The following is a 20,466-nucleotide window of genomic DNA, read 5'->3' as shown; positions in this document are numbered from 1 at the left end:
TTTCTGTCTTTCTAAAAATAAAAAAGTCATACTCTGTACTCACGGAGCAATCTTCATCCACTATGAAAATGGTGCATTTTTGCACCTGCATAAAAGAGATAATAGTGGCAGCTATTTTCTTCAGAATTACTTCTAATGATTGTTGTTCTTCAAAAATTAAGCTAGCAAGGTCAAGCAGCACCTAGACAAGAAAATTAAGAGCTTACTATTTAGTAGTTATTTGTAATTATTAAAGCACAATGATTTATATGGGCTATAAGTTGTTTATAGAATCTAGTAGATTATGATCAAGCATACATTCAAATATTAAATATGTCTCTGCTTATTAACAGAATTCTCTGTTGACTGTTCGTAAGGTTAATATAGTTGTTAAGCTCACAGGCTCCGAAGCCAGAATAATGAATTTTTAATTCTGAATTTCTTTGTGGATGGCTTTGTGGCCTAGGGCAAGTTTCTTGAACATGAAGATATGATTAGTACCAAAATCATAGGGCTATTAGGAGAATTGAATAAGTTAATATCTATAAATCATTTTGAACGGTATCTAGTACCTAATACAAACTGTTAATGTTGTTGTTCAAAACTCTGAGATCATTATTTGTCAATATTGTCACAGAGCATAATAAATATTATCCAAAATAAACAAAATTTTAAGAGTTTCTTTTGTGTTTTTTTCTGGTAATTTCTCTTTCCAGCAACTGAACACCATAGGAGTTCTTCTAATCTCATAAAGCATTTATCTGATGAAGGAGGAGATAAGGTATTACAGAAAATTTATCAGAGGTGACACAACCTACCTGATGTCCAAAAGATGACCAGAAATCGTTCTGGTGAAGTGGAAAAGAAAGATTTCAGGCAAAAATAATAGAATTGAGAAAGAGCAGCATATTGAGTTTTCATAAGGTTTTATGGGACACAGAGAAGAGAAGAACCGGAAGATGAGATTGCAGAGTTATACAGAGAAAGAACCCCAAAAGCCCAGTCCACCTTTTGAAGCAGTTTGGACTGTGACGCTCTGCAGGAGAAAAGTGACATGATCGCACCTGCATTTGTAAAAATGGGGACTGGATGAAGGGATTGCAAGAAAGGAGCGGGAAGAAGTCGGAATACTGCAGTTGAAGAAAATGAAAGGTCTGAGATCTTATTAACACGGGTTCTAAACAGAGAAAATAGAGGGCGGAGAAGATAAATTACCAAAGAAATAATGAAAAAAGAATCACATAGCACCAAAGGGCTTAAGTCTCCAGACTGGAAGGGATGACCTGACATACAGGCATCAGCAAGATGAACGAAGAGTCAGGTTGTGAAATTAAGTTACAGAAGCAGAGATAACGAATCTGAAAAACATTTAAACAGACTATATATGCATATACATGCTAAAAATAAAATATGTATAATATGTCATATAGCTTATATTAATGTTATAGATAATATACATAAAATATCTTCAAAAGAGCCAAGAATCAGAACAACAAGGATGCTAGGAGACAACGCACTCTCTTTAAACTCTGAGAAACTGATTTTTTTTTTTTTGAGTCGGAGTCTCACTCTATCGCCCAGACTGGAGTGCAGTGGGTGCTCCTGGCCACCGCAGCCTCGACCTGCTGGGCTCCGGCGATCCTTCCGCCTCAGCCTTCCCAGTAGCTGGAATTACAGGCATGCGCTACCACGCCCGGCTGATTTTTTGATTTATTGTAGAGATGAGGTCTCGCTGCCCAGGTGGGTCTCGAACCCGCGGGCTCAGGCAATCCACTCACCTCAGCTTCCCAAAGGCGCGGGATTACAGGCTGAGCCACCGAGCCCGGGGAGAAGCTGATTTTTAAATCTAGAATTTTGTACTCAAAATGGCCAGAGACAGTGACTCACACCTGTAATCCCAGTACTTAAGGAGGTCAAGGTGAGAGGATTGCTTGAGCTCAGGAGTTCGAGACCAGCATGGGCAACATAGTAAGACTTTGTCTCTAGAAAAATATCAAAAACTATTTGGGAGGCTGAGGAGAGAGGCTCACTTAAGCCCAGTAGTTTGAGGCTGCTGTGAGCCATGACTGTGCCACTGCACTCCAGCCTGAGTGACAGGGAGAGACCTCAGCTCGAAAAAAAAAAAAAAAAAAAGAATTGTATACCCAAAGTGGTAGGATGGTACAATAGATGTTTTCATACATGATAAGACTCAGAAAGTTGACCTCATTTGTGCCTTTTCTTAAGTAGTTAATTGAGAATATACTGCAGCAAAAGAAGGAAGTTAATTGAGAAAGAAATTGTTATGGAATCCAGAAAACAGTGGACTCAAAGAAATCAGGGAAGAAAAGTTCTTTGATGACATCCGTGCAACAGGCATCGGGAGTTGTTTAACTCAGAAGAGCAAAGGTAGAGAATCTCAATTCAGCCATCTCCAAGGAAAAGGGGAACTCAACAGGATGCCTAATATAATGAAGAGTTTCAGGGGAAAAAAAAAGAATATGAGACTACATTAGAGCAAAGAGTTCAAGGAAAAAAAGAAATGCAGAACATCGAGAAAAATGAAAAGTTATGTAACAATGGCAATACACATATTTATATATTCACAGTACTTACACTTTGTTTTAACTTGCAACTTTAGAATTAACCTAAACAAAGCTTAAGAAAAGTTCATCATGGTCACAGAACAATGTATTTGCTACCAACACGGGTAACATAAAAGAAAAAATCCTGGTGGGAAAAGCAACCAAGGAGCTGCAGTTGGAAGGAGAGATAAAGGGACAGGAATTCTGAGATGTTTGTGCTATGAAGTATGGCATCAAGGGTAATGTCTAGAGTTGTCCAAGCAAATACCAAACCATTATTTAACATCACAAATGCAACCCATACAGTCACTTACAACAGGGACATAATGATGCTGGCAGGCTAAGGGTACTGGCAGGAAGGGGGGGTGGTGTAAGTCAAGTAAATACTCATCTCCCAGATTAATGAATATCATCTAACAGTGATAAAGCGACCGAGCATGGAAAATAAGAAACAAAAATTACTATTAGAAAAAAACAGCGAATATATCTAGAAACTGAATCCGTACCATTTAAACTTTTAATCTGCATATATTTTGATAAAAACTTTAACTTTAAAAAAAAATGTCTATATTCCTCTTTAGTAATCAGACTTACCTGATTTCTCTTGTTCTCCAGCAGGGAAGTCTCATAAAGTTGAGCATTGTGAAGGACAATACCGCAAAATGCCAAGTAAGCAGCAAAGTCCTGGAAAACAGATAATAGACACATAAGAATCATCTATGAAACTATATAGTTATGTTGCCTGAAACACAAAAGACATCCAAAAATATTTACAGTTAGAAAGTTAAAAGTGTAGATGGTTGTTCTGCATAAAATTAGGCTATTACAAAAAAACTAACTGCTACCTGGATGGTATAACAGGTAGACGTCATGTATCAGGGGTCTCCTAAGATCATTCACTATGTATAAATTAATAAGGAACTGTTTATATTATTTGAAATTGCAATTCATTCTATGCAAAATTTGGTGTAGTCTCTGCATGATATTAATACTATAATTTATGCTGAAACTATATAAATAGCTTGGAACTTATTGCTGCAACAAAAAAGTTTGCTGTACTTGTGAAGAGAATATTGGCAGTAAGATGAAAAAGTTAAATGTTATATAAAGTTGCAAATATGAATTTAAATATTCTTTTTGACATCCATCTATCATCCTCATTATACTATATAGAATTACATGCTCACAATTATATCAATGATTGATTAAAATAAATCTTTAGGCGATGTATTCACAACTATGAAATTATTATGTTAAGATGTGACAGAGCCTAAAAATTGCAAATCAATTCAAATGGGATTTACAAACATATTAGAGGGACTATAAACATAATAATGGAATACAAAGTCAACCTAAAAACATGTTTCCCCACCAAATATCCTCAGCTATCACTACCAGAACAGGAGGCTAGATGTCTATTACTCTGATTTTAAAAAGCACTTGCTATGTTCTAAAGCAGCTTAAACATGGGGACCATCACAGGTGACAACCCAGCCCACAGCCCCAAGACAAAAATAACTGTCTTTTTTGAGTGTCTTCCAAATTCAAAGCTCCTACTAATTTTCAGGGGAAGAACATGAATAGCAATGGGCTTAGAAGAGCAAAAACCGAGAGGGCTATGATATACATATGATTATATATTTGACAGGAAAAATAATAAAACCTACTCACAGAATGAAGTTATAAACAGATTTAAGGGCTTTCTTTCATCCTTAAATGGAAAACATGTCAACGAGGTTGGTGTGCAGAAGGTATTCTTCCAGAGTTGGAGGAGAAGGATAATAAAAATAATGCTTACTGCTGTTCTTTCTGAAGCTAAGCTCACATCATCCAGCCTGAATTCGCACCTTGGCGCCCCACCGTCTGTGTGCAAAGCTTATAAAACACTGGGAAACTTTCTTCACCAGGAGGCAATTTCAATTTTTAGCCAACCAGAAGTGCTGAACTTGGAGCAGTACTTTTATGGGTTTTACTCAAGGTTGGATCTCTATAGCAGTGATGAAAGGCAAATGATACAGCTAAAGTACCATAAGTCACCCTCTATATGGCACCAACATGTCCACAGCCCCGTGGAGATGGCAGCATATTGGGGAGGGCTCTGGGGATTCCTGCTGACTTAACAACACAGATACTCACAAGCCAGATAAACACTGTATTTAGCTTAACATACACTTTTGAAAAATGTTAACTGTAATGTTTGTGATCAACCATTCAACAACAGCTAATCCTAGCAGTCCAGACACTTTTTTTTTTCTTTTTGAGTTGGAGTCTCACTTTGTTGCCCAGGCTAGAGTGCAATGGCATGATCAGGGTTCCCCACAGCCTTGAACTACAGGGCTCAGGAGATCCCTCCACCTCAGCCTTCCAAGCAGCTGGGACAACAGGTGTGTGCCACCACGCCTGCTAATTTTTTTTATTTTTTGTAGAGAGAGGTCTCACTGTGTTACCCAGGCTGGTCTAACTCCTGGCCTCAGTGATCCTCCTGCCTCAGCCTCCGAAAGTGCTGGTATTATAGGCATGAACCATCATGCCTAGTCTAGACACTTCAAAGATAAAGTATCTTCCTAAACTGGTATCATGCCAGACACCAGGTTTTCTTACCTTTTCATCTTTTTCAGTGAATGTCCCACCATTCCCTGATTTTTTGTTGATGGCCTGGGCTACACCAACAACCTGGGAAGAAGGGAGAAAAGTGACAAGATTTTCAGTGACTCAGATTCTTGGTATAAATTCACCAAAGTATGTTTGAGGAAGATATTCTACATGTGCTTTCACATAACACTAGGCCACAGAACAAAATAAAAGCCCTCAACTGAATTTGTTCTCTATCACAACATTCTTTTTCCTACAAACACTCTGGATGTTTTTAATTTCTTAGGACCCAGAAATGTTTGATTCTATGATTTCGCCCGGCATTCTGAATGACATTATTAGCAATCACATTTTAAGTAAATCTTTTCCATAGCTTTTGAATATAATCACCAAATTTCAATTGCATTTCAAATAAAGTAAATCATGAAATGAACATTTTATATTGGTTTAAATACAAAATTTCAAAATAGCTAAGTGTTCTTTTACTAAAAATGAAACAGAGTCCGGTGGTTAATCATAGAAGGAATTATTGGTCACCAGGATCATTAGGGTGAAAATAATTCTTAATGTAGGGATGTAGTCCAGCTGTTTCTGAAACTTCTGCCCTCAAAATTATTTTACCTTCAACAGGCTTATTTTTGGGAAAAGAGGTTATTGAAAAATCCAAACAGAAATTAACAGGCTGAGTCTTATTTCAAATAGATCAAAAGGCATTTGAGAGTATATTTTACTTACCTTTTAGTTCCAACTTCATATTGAATTATTACCTTAGTCTTATAAAGACCTTCAACTTGCTTTTGCCTCCTCTTTATTACTTACAAATCTCACCCTTTCCTTCATTCTGCAATTTAGTATCAGTGGAATAAGTAATTACTCTCTAACTGGTTACTCTCTAGGAATATGCAGTCCTTAGTTTGTGTGGATGGTTCATCCTTGCTTTCTCAGCTCTCTCTAGTCTCTTAGCTTTAAAAAAAGGATATAAAATTCCCCCCCCAGGACAGCAGAACAAGGAAGGGGAAATACATCCTGTCTGATGTAGTTTTCTAGTCTCCATAAACCTTTCTTTTTTTCCCCTTATGATAGAGTAAAGGGATATTAATTTTTTTAAAAAACAGAATTATCCAATTATCCTATGGCTTATTGCCTTAGTTCAACTCTCCTATGTTTTTGCACACTCTTTATCTTTTCAAAATAGCTGAAAGATTTCTAGATGCTAGAACCTCAATGACTAAATGTCTAGGAAAATATGTCTAAGGTCAAAAACGTTTAGATTGTAGCTAGGCATGTTCACTTGAAATAAAACTGATGAGAACCACTTGAAGGTCACTGGGGTCTAATATAGAGCAATATAAGTATAAACAGGTTATTTATTTTACTTATTTATTTTTTTGAGTTCGTGTCTTACTCTGTTGCCCAGGCTGGAGTGTAGTGGCACCCTCACGGCCACCCCAGCGTGGACCTGCTGGACGATCCTTCCTCTTCAGACTTCCAAGTAGTCAGAAATACAGGCACACACTACCATGCCCAGTTAATTTTTTTTTAAATTGTAGAGACGAGGTCTTGCCAAGTTGCCTGGGCTGGTCTCGAACCCACAGGCTCGGGCAATCCACTTGCCTCGGCCTCCCAAAGTGCTGGGATTACAGGCTAAGCCATGGAGCCCTGCCTAAATAAGTTATTTTAAGTGTTCATTCATTCACTCAACAAATATGGAAGTGCCTACTATGTAGCAAAGAGTGATAAAAACTGAGGAAATGACGACTCTGTAGGAGCTCAAAATCAAGAATGAGTGATAACATAAACATGCACTTAAAGGATGGTGTGTTCAGTTTCATGATACAGATGGCGATGGATTGTTAAGAGCACTGAAGGGCACTTCGTGTGGGTCAAGAAAAAGACTTCTCAGAATTGCTAGCATTTACATTTTCTTTAATAAATGGTTTTATATAAGAAAGACATTTTAAATCCTTCGTTTAAGAAAGATAGGTTTAAAACATATCTAGAGACTGTCATGCAAAACTTCTGATAATTATACAGTACCATAGCATATGCTGATATGCTTTTTGTACCTGAAGCTGTGTAAAAAACTGTACTAAGCAAGAAAATAAAGAGAAAGTTCTTGCTCAATCAAAAATATAAAGAGACAAAATATCATCTGTTTATTAAAATGACCAATAATCAAACTATATTAACTTTTTAGTCATTATTATATCACCTTAAATTGACAGTTTCTTTCAAAGTTTTAAAAGCTAAAGAATCAGCTGCATAATGTATTTTTTGAAGTCAAGTCTAATAAAAGGAATAATATTGGTTAGATTAGGTAATTGGAGTTCCTTGAAAATGAGATCAAAGTCAGTGTGTAACAAATTAGCTCATGGCGGTCCATTACTACAGATGTTCGCAACCTACTCAGTAATCTATAAACGGAGTGACTGAATGATGATTTAAAATTCTAGGGAAGATCTGGAAGAAAAGAGGATGAGAACTGTTTTACAGGTGGATCAGGGAGCATCAAACACTACCAGAAAAACAGAGCCCCAATATGGCTTGTTTCAGTGGATCTGAAGAATCTTCCATTTAATGAGAAGATAACTTACAACAAGACTTCTTCAGTAAACATGGGAGGGATTCCCGGAGCACTCTATTAAAACCTAGGTCCCAGTTGCAACTTAAGCCTTTTCTCTAAGAACTGGAACAAAACAAAGATGCCCACTCACTACTTTATTCAACATAGTACTGGAAGTTCCAGCCAGAGCAATCAGGCAAGAGAAAGAAACAAAAAGCTTTCAAGTTAGGAAAAAGGAATTGTCCCTCTTTGTGGTGATGTGATCTTATATCTTATATCTCAAAGTCAAGCCTAGTAAAAGGAATAATGTTGGTTAATTAGGTCATTGGAATTCCTTGAAAATGAGGTCAAAGTATGTGGCAAATTAGCTCATGGTGGTCCATTACTACAGATATTCACAACCTACTTGGTAATCTATAAACTGAGTGACTGAAGATTAAAATTCCAGGGACGATCTGGAAGAAAATAGGATTTGAAATGTTTTACAGATGGTTTAGAAAAATCTAAAGACTCCACCAAAAACCTCTTAATTTGATAAATTCAGTACAATTGGAAGATACAAATCAACATACAAAAATCAGTAATGTTTCTCTTCCCCAATAATGATCTATCTAAGAAATTAAGATGGCAATCTCATTTACAATAGCTACAAAAAATAAATAAAATACACAGAAATACATTGAACCAAGAAAGTCAAAAGATCTCTACAAAGAAAATGACAAAACAATGACCAAAAACAAATGGATGTAACCCATATGCATGGATCTGAAGAATTAGTATCTTTAAGATGACCATACTGTCCAAAGCAATCTAGAGATCCAATGCAATTGAATTGACCCTATCAAAATGCCAAAGTCATTAAAAAAATTAGAAAAATCAATTCAAAAGTTCATATGGGATCAAAAAAGAGACCAAATAGTCAAAGCAATTCTGAGCAAAAAGAACAAAGCTGCAGGCATCACGCTGCCTGACTCTTCAAAATATACTACAAGGCTAGAGTACCCAAAATAGCATGATATCAGTATAAAAATTGACACATAGACTAATGAAACAGAATAGAGAACCCAGAAATAAAGCTACATATTTTCAGCCAACTGATTTTAGACAAAACCCACAACAACCTACACTGGAAAAAGAACACCTTTTCAATAAAAGTTGCTGGGAAAACTGGATAGACTCCTATCTCTCACCATAAACAAAAATCAACTCAAAATTAATTAAAACCTTATATGTAAAATTCAAACTATAAAAATACTAGAAGAAAACCTAGAGAAAACTCTCCTAGACACTGGGCTAGGCAAATAATTTATGACTAAGACTTCAAAAGCACAGATAATGAAACCAAAAGTAGACAAATGGGACTTAAACTAAAAAGCTTCTGCACAGCAAAATAATTAATCAGCAGAAAGAAGAGACAGCCTGTTGAAAAGGAGAGCATTTTTGCAAACTATTCATCTGATGGAGACTAATATAGAGACTATACAGGGATCTCAAATAACACAACAGGAAAAAGAAAACAAAATGAATAATCCCATTAAAAAGTGGGCAAAGGACATAAATAGATATTTCTTCAAAGACATACAAATGGCCAACAGGTGTGTGGAAAAATGCTGAACATCACTAGTCATTAGAGGAATGCAAACCAAAACCTTAATGAGATAACATCTTACTCCAGTAAGAATGGCTATTATTAAAAAGACAACAACCACACACAAAAACAAACAAACAAAAAACAGATGTTGCTGAGGGTGTAGAGAAAAGAGAATGCTTATACACTGTTAGTGGGAATGTAAACCAGTACAGTCACTATGGTAAACAGTATGACAATTTCTCAGAAATCTAAAAGTAGAATTATAGTTTGATCCAGCAATCCCTAGTGGGAAAATAAATAAATGTAAACACCTTCATTTGCATATTTATTGCAGTGCTATTCACATCAGCAAAGATATGAAAACAACCTACGTTTCCATTAGTGGATGAAAGATTAAGAACATGTGGCATATATGCACAATGGAAAACTACTTGGCCATAAAAAAGATAGAAATGCCATTTGCGGACAACACGGATGGAACTGGAAGTCTTTATCTTAAGTGAAATAAGTCAGGCACAAAGGAAGCTAACAAACTGGATCACATGGAGGTAGAGAGTAGAAAGATAGATAATAGAGACTGGGAAGGGTGAGTAGGGGTGAGAGGGGTAAGGACGAAAAAAAGTAGGTTATAGGGTACAACCTTGCAGTTAAAAAGGAATAAATTCATTGTATAAGCAGAGTAGGGTGACTATACATAACTATACATAAAAAATGTTTTGTACTTGGGTGATGGACACCCCTAAATACCTGTTGATCATTATGCATCACATACATGCAGCAAAGTTTCACATGTACTCCATAAATGTGTACTCATAAAAACAAATAAATAAAAATTAAAAAAAAAATTAAAACAACCAAGCAAGTTATTTCAAGAGATATTAGACCAGGACAATATAGCTGACCCTCAGTATCCAACTGCAATAGAAAATATCCTCAAAAAAGAACAATAAAAATTAACAATGCAACAATAAAAATAATAAATAAAAAACAATACAGTATAACAGCTATTTACACAGAATTTACATTGTATTAAGTATCATAAGTAATCTAAGTGTGTGCTCAGAGCAGGGTGCCTGAATAATGGCTTCTCTGTTTACAACATACCCAACAGAAATCTGGGGTCATTGTGGCAAGGGGTACAGAATTTGTGGCCTCTTTAAGAACAAATGCCCTACATGTGTTTAAAAAAAAAAAAAGTAATCTAGAGATAATTTAGGGAAGGACGTGCGTAGGTTAAACACAAATATATAAGAGACTTGGTTGTCTGCAGATTTTAGTATGGGGGGATGGAGTGGGGTCCTGGAATCAATCACCCAGCGTTTATCAAGTAACAATTGAGTACCTAATATGTATATTTTTCCATCATTAGATGGATGACATTTTAAAAACAACACTGATTAAAAAAATATAAAAATAGAAGGGTATAGTGTTTGTCCAAGGTCACATAGACAATAAAAGACAAAGAATGTCCCGACTTTCAAGATCCTGAACAAAACTAGCACCCTCTGCCCCTCCTGTTCATATAAATCCTTCCTTCTGCTGTCATCTATTGTTCCTTTAAACAAATTAGTTCATCGTCTTCAAAACAAGTAACCTCTCATAGGCTTTTAAATGTCATTTTTCAATAACAGCTTTTATGCAAGTATATGTCAAGCTTCTAGGAGAGGCACAGCCCGTCCTTAACAATGTTAGCTTTCATATCAAATGGTCTATTCATCTCTGCCTACCTGCTGGCTACCTGGACCTCAGATGCAGGTATGCCATGCTGTTTTTTTAAGCACAAAATAGCTACTTTGTTTTCTATTTTACTAGTACTTTGCAAAGCATAAATGGATATTATGTCCTCACAGGGTCGAGTGTTCTTTTAGGAATGTAAAGGGCATGACTTGACTCTTGCTGAGTGAGCAGTGTGGAATGTGACAGCTGGTTGTTTCAGGGCAACTGATCATTGCCACAGTGAGCAATTTCTTCTTCAATAAGCAGCTGCCCTAGCCATTTACTGAGACTACACATCAATCCCAATAAATTTACCTTTTCCTAGTTCAAGGGATGTTCAGCATGGAGACTAAAAGCAAGGAAGAAAAGTAACAGACAACAAATCTTAGCTATCCCTCTCTTCCAGCCCCAGAATGTCTCCATCATAATGACAGGATTCAAGATATTCTAACCTGAGCCAAAAATCCTACTTCAGCAAAAAAAACCCTAGAGCCTGATAATTTATACAGGAGGTGAGAGGGAGAATTCATTCCAGTGCTCTTTTTAATCTTTTTTTTTTACTCATTCTTTTATTCTGCAATAAAGATTAAACAAATGACTATTAAGTGCCTTTATGCATCAGTCATTGTTTTAGGCAATGAAGACACAGTAGTGAATAAGACAGATAAAAATCCCTGTCCTCATGTAGGTAACATTTTAGTCAGAATGTTAAACTCAGAAGGAAATCCCACCCCCACACCCTCTCTACCCATTTTACAGGTGAGCAAACTGAAAGCGAAAGGGTTGATGGGACTGACTGAGGCTTTTTGACCTCTCTTCCAAATCCAAACCAGTCACTAACTTATGGTAATATTCCATGAGGTAGGCAAAATAATGGTCCCCAAAGATATCCTCGTCCTAATTTCTGGAACCTTCGAATATGTTACCCTTATAGGACAAAGGGAGCTTTACAGATGTGATTAAATTAAAGATTTGAAGATTATCCTGAATTGTCTGAGTGAGCCCGAAGAAATTACAAGGCTCCTTGTAAGAGAAAGAGAAAGCAAGAGATTCAGAGTCAAAGAAAAGTTTGAAGATGCTATGCTATAGGTTTTGAAGATGGAGGGAAGGGCCATAAGCAAAGGGGTGTAGACAGCCTGTAGAAGCTGGAAAAGGCACGAGAACAGGTACTTCCCCAGAGACTCCACACAAGGACACAGTCCTGTGAAAGTCTTGATTCTAGCCCAGTGAGAACTATTTTAGACACTGACTTCCACAGCTATAAAATAATACATTTGTGTTATTTGAAAGCAACAAATGTCTGGTAACTTTTAATTGTAGCAATAAGAAACTAGTATGTTCAAATAAATTATTATTCTCACATCCTTGCATTCCTTGTTCATTTTTCCTCACCCCACATATATCTTCTGTTTCACTATCTAAATCATCACTTGACATCTCATTCCTAATTGTCTTCTTGCCTTCAGTGCATCTTTGACATTTAAGCCAAATTTTTCTTCTTGGGACACTTTTGCATACACAGATCACCTCATTTCTCAGAAATGTGTAATGGTTTCACCCATGTATATGTTAAAATAAGGACCACCTCGTATTCCACACCCTTAACTTGAACCAGATCACTGACAAAAGTCTTTAAATTAGAAAACTGCAATGTTCTCTGTTCCCATCATTCTTTGAAATATTGCCTACCACCTTCACTATGAGGCCAAGTCTTCAAAAAGCCTTCTCCTCAAACCTACCTCTCTGAAAATCTGTGTGCCAGTTGATACGCCCTACATCTGACAATGGGGTGTTCCTTTTCAACCTTTTGATCTCATTTTCTCGACTCACATCCTAACCCTCCAATCAGATTGTTTTCTAAGGACATGATTTATATTTTAAGCCTTATGTTACTGCCAGTACTCTGCACTGTTTTGAAAGTACTCAATGCTTGAAAGATATTTGTTGTTGATGATAATGGGACAAGTGTCAGACAGAATAAAAATTTTTAAGATGAAGCACTGACTGGACAATTCATATTCAAATAATAATTAATCATATCTTTCTATTTTTCTTCCTCTACCCTTTGCTTGCTATTAAGAAATCTACCCATTTCTAAGAACTCTGTGTAGTACTCAGAAATTTATGCTGAAGAAGACTTTAGTTATGGAGTTGACACTCATAGCTTAAAAGGACTTCATGAAAGGGGAGAAAAAAAAACTTGAGATTATTAAATGTTTAATTTTAAAAACACACAAACTCACAAAGATTAAGATAGTCAACATCCATACTTTTGTCATCTAGAACAGCGGTGATGTAAGGCTTGTTGACACACAGTTGGCTAGCTCCCACCTCAAGAGTTTCAGATTCAGTAGATCTGGGTTGAGGCCCGAAACTTGTATTTCTAAAAGTTCTCAGGTGACAACAAATGCTGCCAGTTCAGGGACAAAACTCACTTTGAAAATCACTGATATAGAATTACTAAATGTTGGTATTTAATGATGTTTCCTTTATTATTACTATCCAATTAAAATAAAACTAAATTGGCTTTCTCTTCCCAGCCCCATCCTTCTCCCTCCTATCCCTCCTACTCATGTCAACCTTGCTCATTATACTCTTAAATATATAAATCTATAAACTAGGCGGCACTTTTATCTAAAAGTTTCCTTAAATAAAATTATGTAACATGCATCATTGTGCAACTTGTGATTGTGTTCAATGTTGTTTTATAGATCAATTTGACTAAATCTGGTTGATTCAATTTATATGCAATATTGCATTGCATATCAACTTTTATTCATTTGATTCCCAGAGAATGAATGTTTAGGTTTGCCTTTTGACTACTACAAACAATCTAGAAGGAACATATAGACAGTCATAGAGGTCTCCTTGTGCACATGTGTAACAACTTCACAGGTCAAATCTTCAAAAGGATTACAGAGATTGATTTTATTTGGTTGTGATTCCTTTTATCTTTCTGTGTATACAAGCACCTCTACACCTACTATTTATCTTAAGAGAATGTATATGGATCTTCCAGAGCTGGGGACAAGATAAGCATAAATAGAGAGAATGGTGCTTTCAGTTTACTCTCATAGTCTAGGTTGCTAGGAACAGGCAGCCAAGCTGAAGAGAAGCTTCCAGGAAGTTACAAGATATAAAACAACAGTGAAGATAACTGGCATCAGAAATGCATGATCAATGCCAGTATTTCTAATATGGTTAATAAATCTCTTTCCAGTTAAAAGCAGAAAATTCATGTACTAAAAAGTTTGCCATTAAAAAAGGAGAAGGACGGGCTTGCCATATGACAGACATTTTGTATCCGTTAATTCATTTAATCCTGGCTACACTCCTTTAATTATTATTCCCATTTTATCACAGAGCAACCCAGTGTTCAACAAAGTTAAACAGCTAGTCCAAGAATGTGTAGACCCAGATACTCCCAGATTTTGATCCCAAAGTGTACTTTCTTTCTACTATTCCCCCAAGGAAAAGGTGAAACCAGCACTAGTATAAAATACAGGTGCCTAGGGACTGTTCTTTTAAGCTAAAGGAACAATGAAGACTAAGGGTCTTTCAGTCTATCCCAAGGCTTAGTCTTTGGATCTCATGAGTATGTTTATCTTGTTATTGCATACTTTTATCAAAGGGAACTGAACAATTTCAAAATCATGAGTTTAAAAACAAAGACAAATCCAAAGTGTCTGCTAAAAGATGTTTTCTTTGACTTAAAGTCTTGTGACAAATTTTTATAGCCAAGAACCATCTGTGCAACATTTAAAAATCCTATGTATCAGTGAAAAATAGATTATAACGCAGTCTCAAAAATAAGTAGATTCTTCAAGAAAAAGTAATGTGATTTATGATAATAGGTATCAGAGTTGCCCACGCGTGTTGTGAACTGACTGGGATGTTATTTACACAAAGATATATACACATTTTTCAAAACTTATCAAATTGTACATTAAGATCTGTGTACCTCACAGCATATAATTTTTACATTTTTAAAAAGTAATTAAGTGAATTTGTAATTGCTGAAAGTATGAAAGTGCAGACCCATGAGTCAAGTTCCTGGCTGCCTGGGTAAATGGTGAAGCCGGCCGAGTTCCTGACCGTTTGTTCTGTGCTGTTATGCAGGATGGATGTTTTCCATATGGGGTTATGGCAAATCCAGCCTCTAGGGGTAGTGGCTATCATGACCCAGGAATATCCTGTGGGAGCAGTCAACCTGAGACTGGGTCCCTTCCACAAGAGGAAATGCTCAGCAAAATTCTTGATCCTAGTGTTTATTCTCATCCCTTTGAATTACAAAAAACTTCTTCCCTGCCAAATATTAAATTCTCTGCCACACCAGCTTTCAAGCAATGAGGTAAAAGTCTTAGGCCTAGAACCATGGGGGATGTTTTGCCTTCTTATTAGATCACTCTGTCCCTTGGGATAGATTCCTTCTGGACACAGAGCAACATATAGTCATTGCAAGCAAAGTCTCCATATATACCCTTTAAAAATGGTTAGAGACACAAAGGTTACTTAGCAGAAGAAAGCCTGCCATCTTTCCCATGGCAGGACACATTGTGTTTACAGTTGTTGTTTAACTTTCCATTCCTCCATTTGTCTGGTTTTACCACATTCTGAAAAGGAAGAAACGGATATTTTCTGATGCCCACTAGGTAAGAGCTCTCTTTTACACTCTGCCTTTCTGCTTAACTGAGAGAAAGTTCAAAATTCCAATAAGAAAATCTGGATATCAACATGTATTGTATAAACTACAGGTTGTATCAGAATAATTCCATCACTGTCTGTGCCCACCCTTGCACATGACGTGGCCAAAAATTACTTTAGAGCCCTGGATCTATTTAATAACCAAGATTTATTTTAAGGGTGGTGTCCTGCATGCTGCCAGGTGTTGGCCTGCAAAGCACAGGTTTACCCTGGACAGTGTTGTTGGACTTGGACTCTGTTAAACCAGAATCAAATTTGTTCCAGCAATGCCTGCACTTATAACAACTCCATGCCTCTATAGCCTTGTAAAATGTGGTGCTAATAAAGCTTCCTGATAATTACAGGGTAAAGGGGTGTGCCCATAATGTGCTCCTAAAATAAACAGAAGAGAAGAAGAGAAGTAACCCAGAAAAAGTGGTTAAAAAGCTTCATGCATCAAAACACCGACTAGAATGAATCCCATTAAAGTTGGTACCAAATGGGTTGAAAGAATACCTTCATTATTAGAATTGAACTGAGAGTTCAGATCACTGCTATTGCCTATACTGGCCCAGCTGACCACATTCCATGGGAAACTAGAGATCCACTTCATTTAGCTCGAGACTCAAGAAAAAATGTGAGTGTGTGTATACATATATGTATATAATAATTTATTTACACACAACAAATCCTTCACATAGAGAACATAATCTATTATGTCATCACAGTCAAAACATAATTTCATTTCCTCTTTGTTTTTCCTCTAAATGGAAGACAAGCCTGAAAAAGTAATCTTATGTGAAGACACAGATGCAGATATCTGTCTTACTAGTGAAACTCCTAGCTTTAGATGTCACCAGGAAAAAAAAAAAGGCAAGTCCCTTTCCAGATAGCTGTACCAGGTAATATGCAATGAAGTCATTACAGGTATACCTTAGAGATATTGCAGGTTTAGTTCCAGACCACAGCAATAAAATGAGTCAGAGGATTATTCTGGTTCTCCAGTGCATATAAAAGCTATGTTTACACTACACTGCAGTCTAAATGTGTGAGATAGCATGATATCTAACAAAACAAAGTACATGCCTTAATTTAAAAATACTTTATTGCTAAAAAAAGGTTAATGGTCATCACAGCCTTTAGTGACTTATCATCTTTTTGTTGGTAGAAGGTCTTGCCTCAGTAATGGCTGCTGACGTTCAGGGTGGTGGTTTCTGAAGGTTGGAATGGCTGTGGCAACTTCTTAAAATAAGGCAACAATGATGTTTGCCACATTGATTGGACTCTTCCTTTCAGGATAGATTTCTCTGCTTGATAGCATTTTATCTACAGCAGAAAGTAAAAAAATTTCTTTCAAAATTGGAGTCAATCCCCTCAGGCTCTGCTGCTGCTTTATTGGTAAGTGTATAAAATATTTTAAATCCTTTGCTGTTATTTCAACAATATTCACAGTGTCTTCCTCTCAAGAGTCTACCTCTCAAGAAATCTCTTCCTTTGCTCATCCGTAAGAAGCAACTTCTCAGCTGTTAAAGTTTTATCATGAGATTATAGAAATTCAGTCACATCTTCAGGTTCCACTCCTAATTTAATTCTCTTACAATTTCTACCACATCTGCAGTAACTTCCTCGACTGAAGTTTTGAAACTCTCTCAAAGTCATCCATGCGAGTTGGAATCAACTTCTTCCAGACATCTGTTAATGTTAATATCTTGACCCTAATTCTATGAATCATGAATGTTCTTCATGGTATAAGGAATGGTAAGTCCTTTCCGGGATATCGTCTATTTATTTTGCCCAGATGCATCAGAGGAATCACAATGTATGGTAGTCGTAGCCTAATAAAATGCACTTCTTAAATTAGACTTGAAGTCAAAATGACTCCTTGATTCATGGGCTGCAGAATGGATGCTGTATAAAGGAGCATGAGAACAATATTAATCTCCTTGACAATCTCCATCAGAGCTCTTGGGTAACTGACTCATTGTCAATAAGCAGTAATATTCTGAAAGGAAACCTTCTTAGCAGTATACTTAAAATATTCAGTAAACCATGCTGTAAACAGATGTGCAGTCATCCAGGCTCGGACGACACAGGTAGAGTTGATTTATGATCATTCTTAAGGGCCCTAGTACTTTCACAATGGTAAATGAACATTGTCCCTGTAACTTAAAGTCATCAGTTGCATTAGCCCCTGGCAAGAGAGTCAGTCTGTCCTTTGAAGATTTGGTTTTTAAAAATTATTTGTATAAATTTATGGAGTACAAGTGTAATTTTGTTATATGCATAGATTGTGTATTGGTTCAGTCAGGGTTTTAGGGTATTCATAGGCTGAATAACATACATTGTACCCATTAAGTGTCCTTTGAGACTTTGACGATTTAAAGCTAGGCCCTGACTTCTCCTCTCCAGCTATGAAAGTCCAGATAGCATCCTCTTCCCATGGAAGACTGTTTCTTCTACTTTGAAAACTTGTTGTTCAGTGTATCCACCTTCATCACTGATCTTAGTGTGACCTGAATAACATGTAACAGCTTCTCCATCAGCACTTGCTGCTTCACCTTGCATTTTTATGTTATAGAAATGGTTTCTTTCCTTAACTCTCATGAAACAACCTCTGCTAGCTTCCAACTTTTCTTCTGAAGATTCCTCACCTCTCTTAGACTTCATAGAATTGAAGAGTGTTAGGGCCTTGTTCTGGATTAGGCTTTGGCTTAAGTCAGTGTTGTGGCTGGTTTGACCTATCTAACCCACTCAAACTTTCTCCACATTAGCAATAAGGTCATTCCCTTTCTTATACTTGTGTCTTCGCTGGAGTAGCATTTTAATCTTCTTCAATAACCTTTCCTTTGCATTCACAACTTGGCTAACTGGTACAAGAGGTCTAGCTTTTGGCCTGTCTGAGCTTTTGACATGCCTTTCTCACTAAGTTTAATGATTTCTAGCTTTTGATTTAAAGTGAACACTTAGAAGCCACTGTAGGGTTAGCCATTGGCCTAGTTTTTAATATTGTTGTGTCTCAGGGAATATTGAGGCCTGAGGAGAGGGAGAGAGACGGGAACGTGGTGAAGATTAAAGTTTGGGTGAAATATGTTCAAGGGAGAATGGAAGAAAATGGAAATGGCAAACAGACTGAACAATTCTTTCCAAGAGTTTTGCTCTGTTGGCAAAAGGAGATGTGTAGTCCAGTGGATGTTTTGTTTTTGTTTTGAAGATAGGAGAAACAGCAGCATATTTGTATGCCAATGGACAGATTTGGTAGGGAGGGAAAGTTTGATGATTCTGTACATAGAAGGTAGAACTGAGTTCTACATGCAAAAAAGACCTAACTGTTGTGTTCTCCACAAACTAATCCTCTCTGTTGCATGATTTATTTTAGAGAACATCACAAATCTCTCTCCTTATAACCTATCTAAAAACCTTGGAGGTATTTTAGATTTTTCCTTTTCCCGTACTCCTCTGTCAAATGAATTGCTTTGAGTCTTTGGGCAGGTGAGCTGAGTTGAGATCTGGTACACAAATGGGAGGCTGGCATTTGTTGGTTCAGACAGTTCATTCCTAGAAGCAAAAGGGAAACTGGAGTATATGGACTCAGATCCAAATGCAGGAGAAAGACATAAGGAATGTTCTCTTGTGGGAGTAGTCTTCTAATTGCTTTATCTTTCACTGAAATAGCAAGGCCATCAGCTGAAAGCTTGGATGGGGAGGCAATGGAGAAATTTGAGGGGAGAAGAGAAAGTATTAGACTGTACAACAATACATGCAAAAAAGACCTAACTGTTGTGTTCTCCACAAACTAATTCTCTCTGTTGCATGATTTATTTTAGAGAATATCACAAATCTCTCTCCTTATAACCTATCTAAAAACCTAGGAGGTATTTTAGATTTTTCCTTTTCCCTTACTCCTCCATCAAATGAATCGCTCAACCTCCCAAACGGAAGTATAACAAACTCACAAAAACCTCCTTACCAGCTCTCCTGTCTCAAGACAAAGTACTTTCTCTGCATCTAAACAAACAAGGAAATTATTTAATTACCAAAATCTATCAAGTTTTAAATTGTGTGGCTCTGAGTTAGACATTTAAAAAAAAGAAAATGGTTTAGGCTTAAGTCTGTAGCCACACAGATCTTTAAATAATAGCAAATGCTTCCTGACTTAAAAAAAAAATTGAGCACTCTTTCACATGGCACTTAAAGGCTCTTCGTGATCTTACCTCTCCCTAACTGTATGGCCTCATTTCTAGGCACTTACCGCCTTCCAGTTTATACTCAAGCAAACACTGTACTAAAGCAACAGACATATTCCCTCTGCTCTTGGTCCATGAACGGATGCAGAAAACAATGGTGCAGAAAGATATAATAAAGACATACCCAATGAGCACTCCCTGTGGATATAAAGCAGTAAAGTACTTACATTATACACAGAGATCTCATCTAGAACAACAGCATTTGTGGCATAATATTTAACAGCGCAATCATTTGCCACCATACAAAGAGGAAGACACCTTCCTCTTTTTCTCATTAGTCTTCCTCTTTTCATTCTCCACTTCCTCTTTTTCCTTTGAATTAAGCCAATCTTGAACATCAACTCATTACCTTTCCGTAAACTTAGTCTGTGTTGCCTCTGGCAGCTCATATTATTTTTAAGTACATAAAAGCTGAGAAAAAGCTGGGCTCGGTGGCTCTGCCTGTAATCCCGCGCCTTTGGGAGGCTGAAGTGAGTGGATTGCCTGAGCCCGCGGGTTCGAGACCCGCCTGGGCAGCGAGACCTCATCTCTACA

The 20,466-nt window shown here is 36.9% G+C and overlaps 1 protein-coding gene across 2 annotated transcripts in view; it reads right to left on the bottom strand.

The window, feature by feature from the left end:
• PDE5A (phosphodiesterase 5A) overlaps positions 1 to 20,466 on the bottom strand; it is a 138,011-nt gene that overhangs the window by 75,451 nt on the left and 42,094 nt on the right. For both annotated transcript variants that reach the window (XM_008067352.1, XM_008067353.2), the window contains exons 4-6: positions 5,145 to 5,216; positions 3,138 to 3,227; positions 44 to 181 (exon numbers count right to left, since the gene is read on the bottom strand). In XM_008067352.1, coding sequence (XP_008065543.1) covers positions 44 to 181; positions 3,138 to 3,227; positions 5,145 to 5,216 — 300 coding nt within the window. The remainder of the gene's footprint in view (positions 1 to 43; positions 182 to 3,137; positions 3,228 to 5,144; positions 5,217 to 20,466) is intronic.

Source organism: Carlito syrichta, unplaced genomic scaffold, assembly GCF_000164805.1.
Source record: "Carlito syrichta isolate Samal-C Ts95f unplaced genomic scaffold, Tarsius_syrichta-2.0.1 Scaffold309486, whole genome shotgun sequence".
In the NCBI taxonomy this organism is placed as follows: Eukaryota; Metazoa; Chordata; class Mammalia; order Primates; family Tarsiidae; genus Carlito; species Carlito syrichta.
This window is presented reverse-complemented; position numbering and strand designations above follow the sequence as displayed.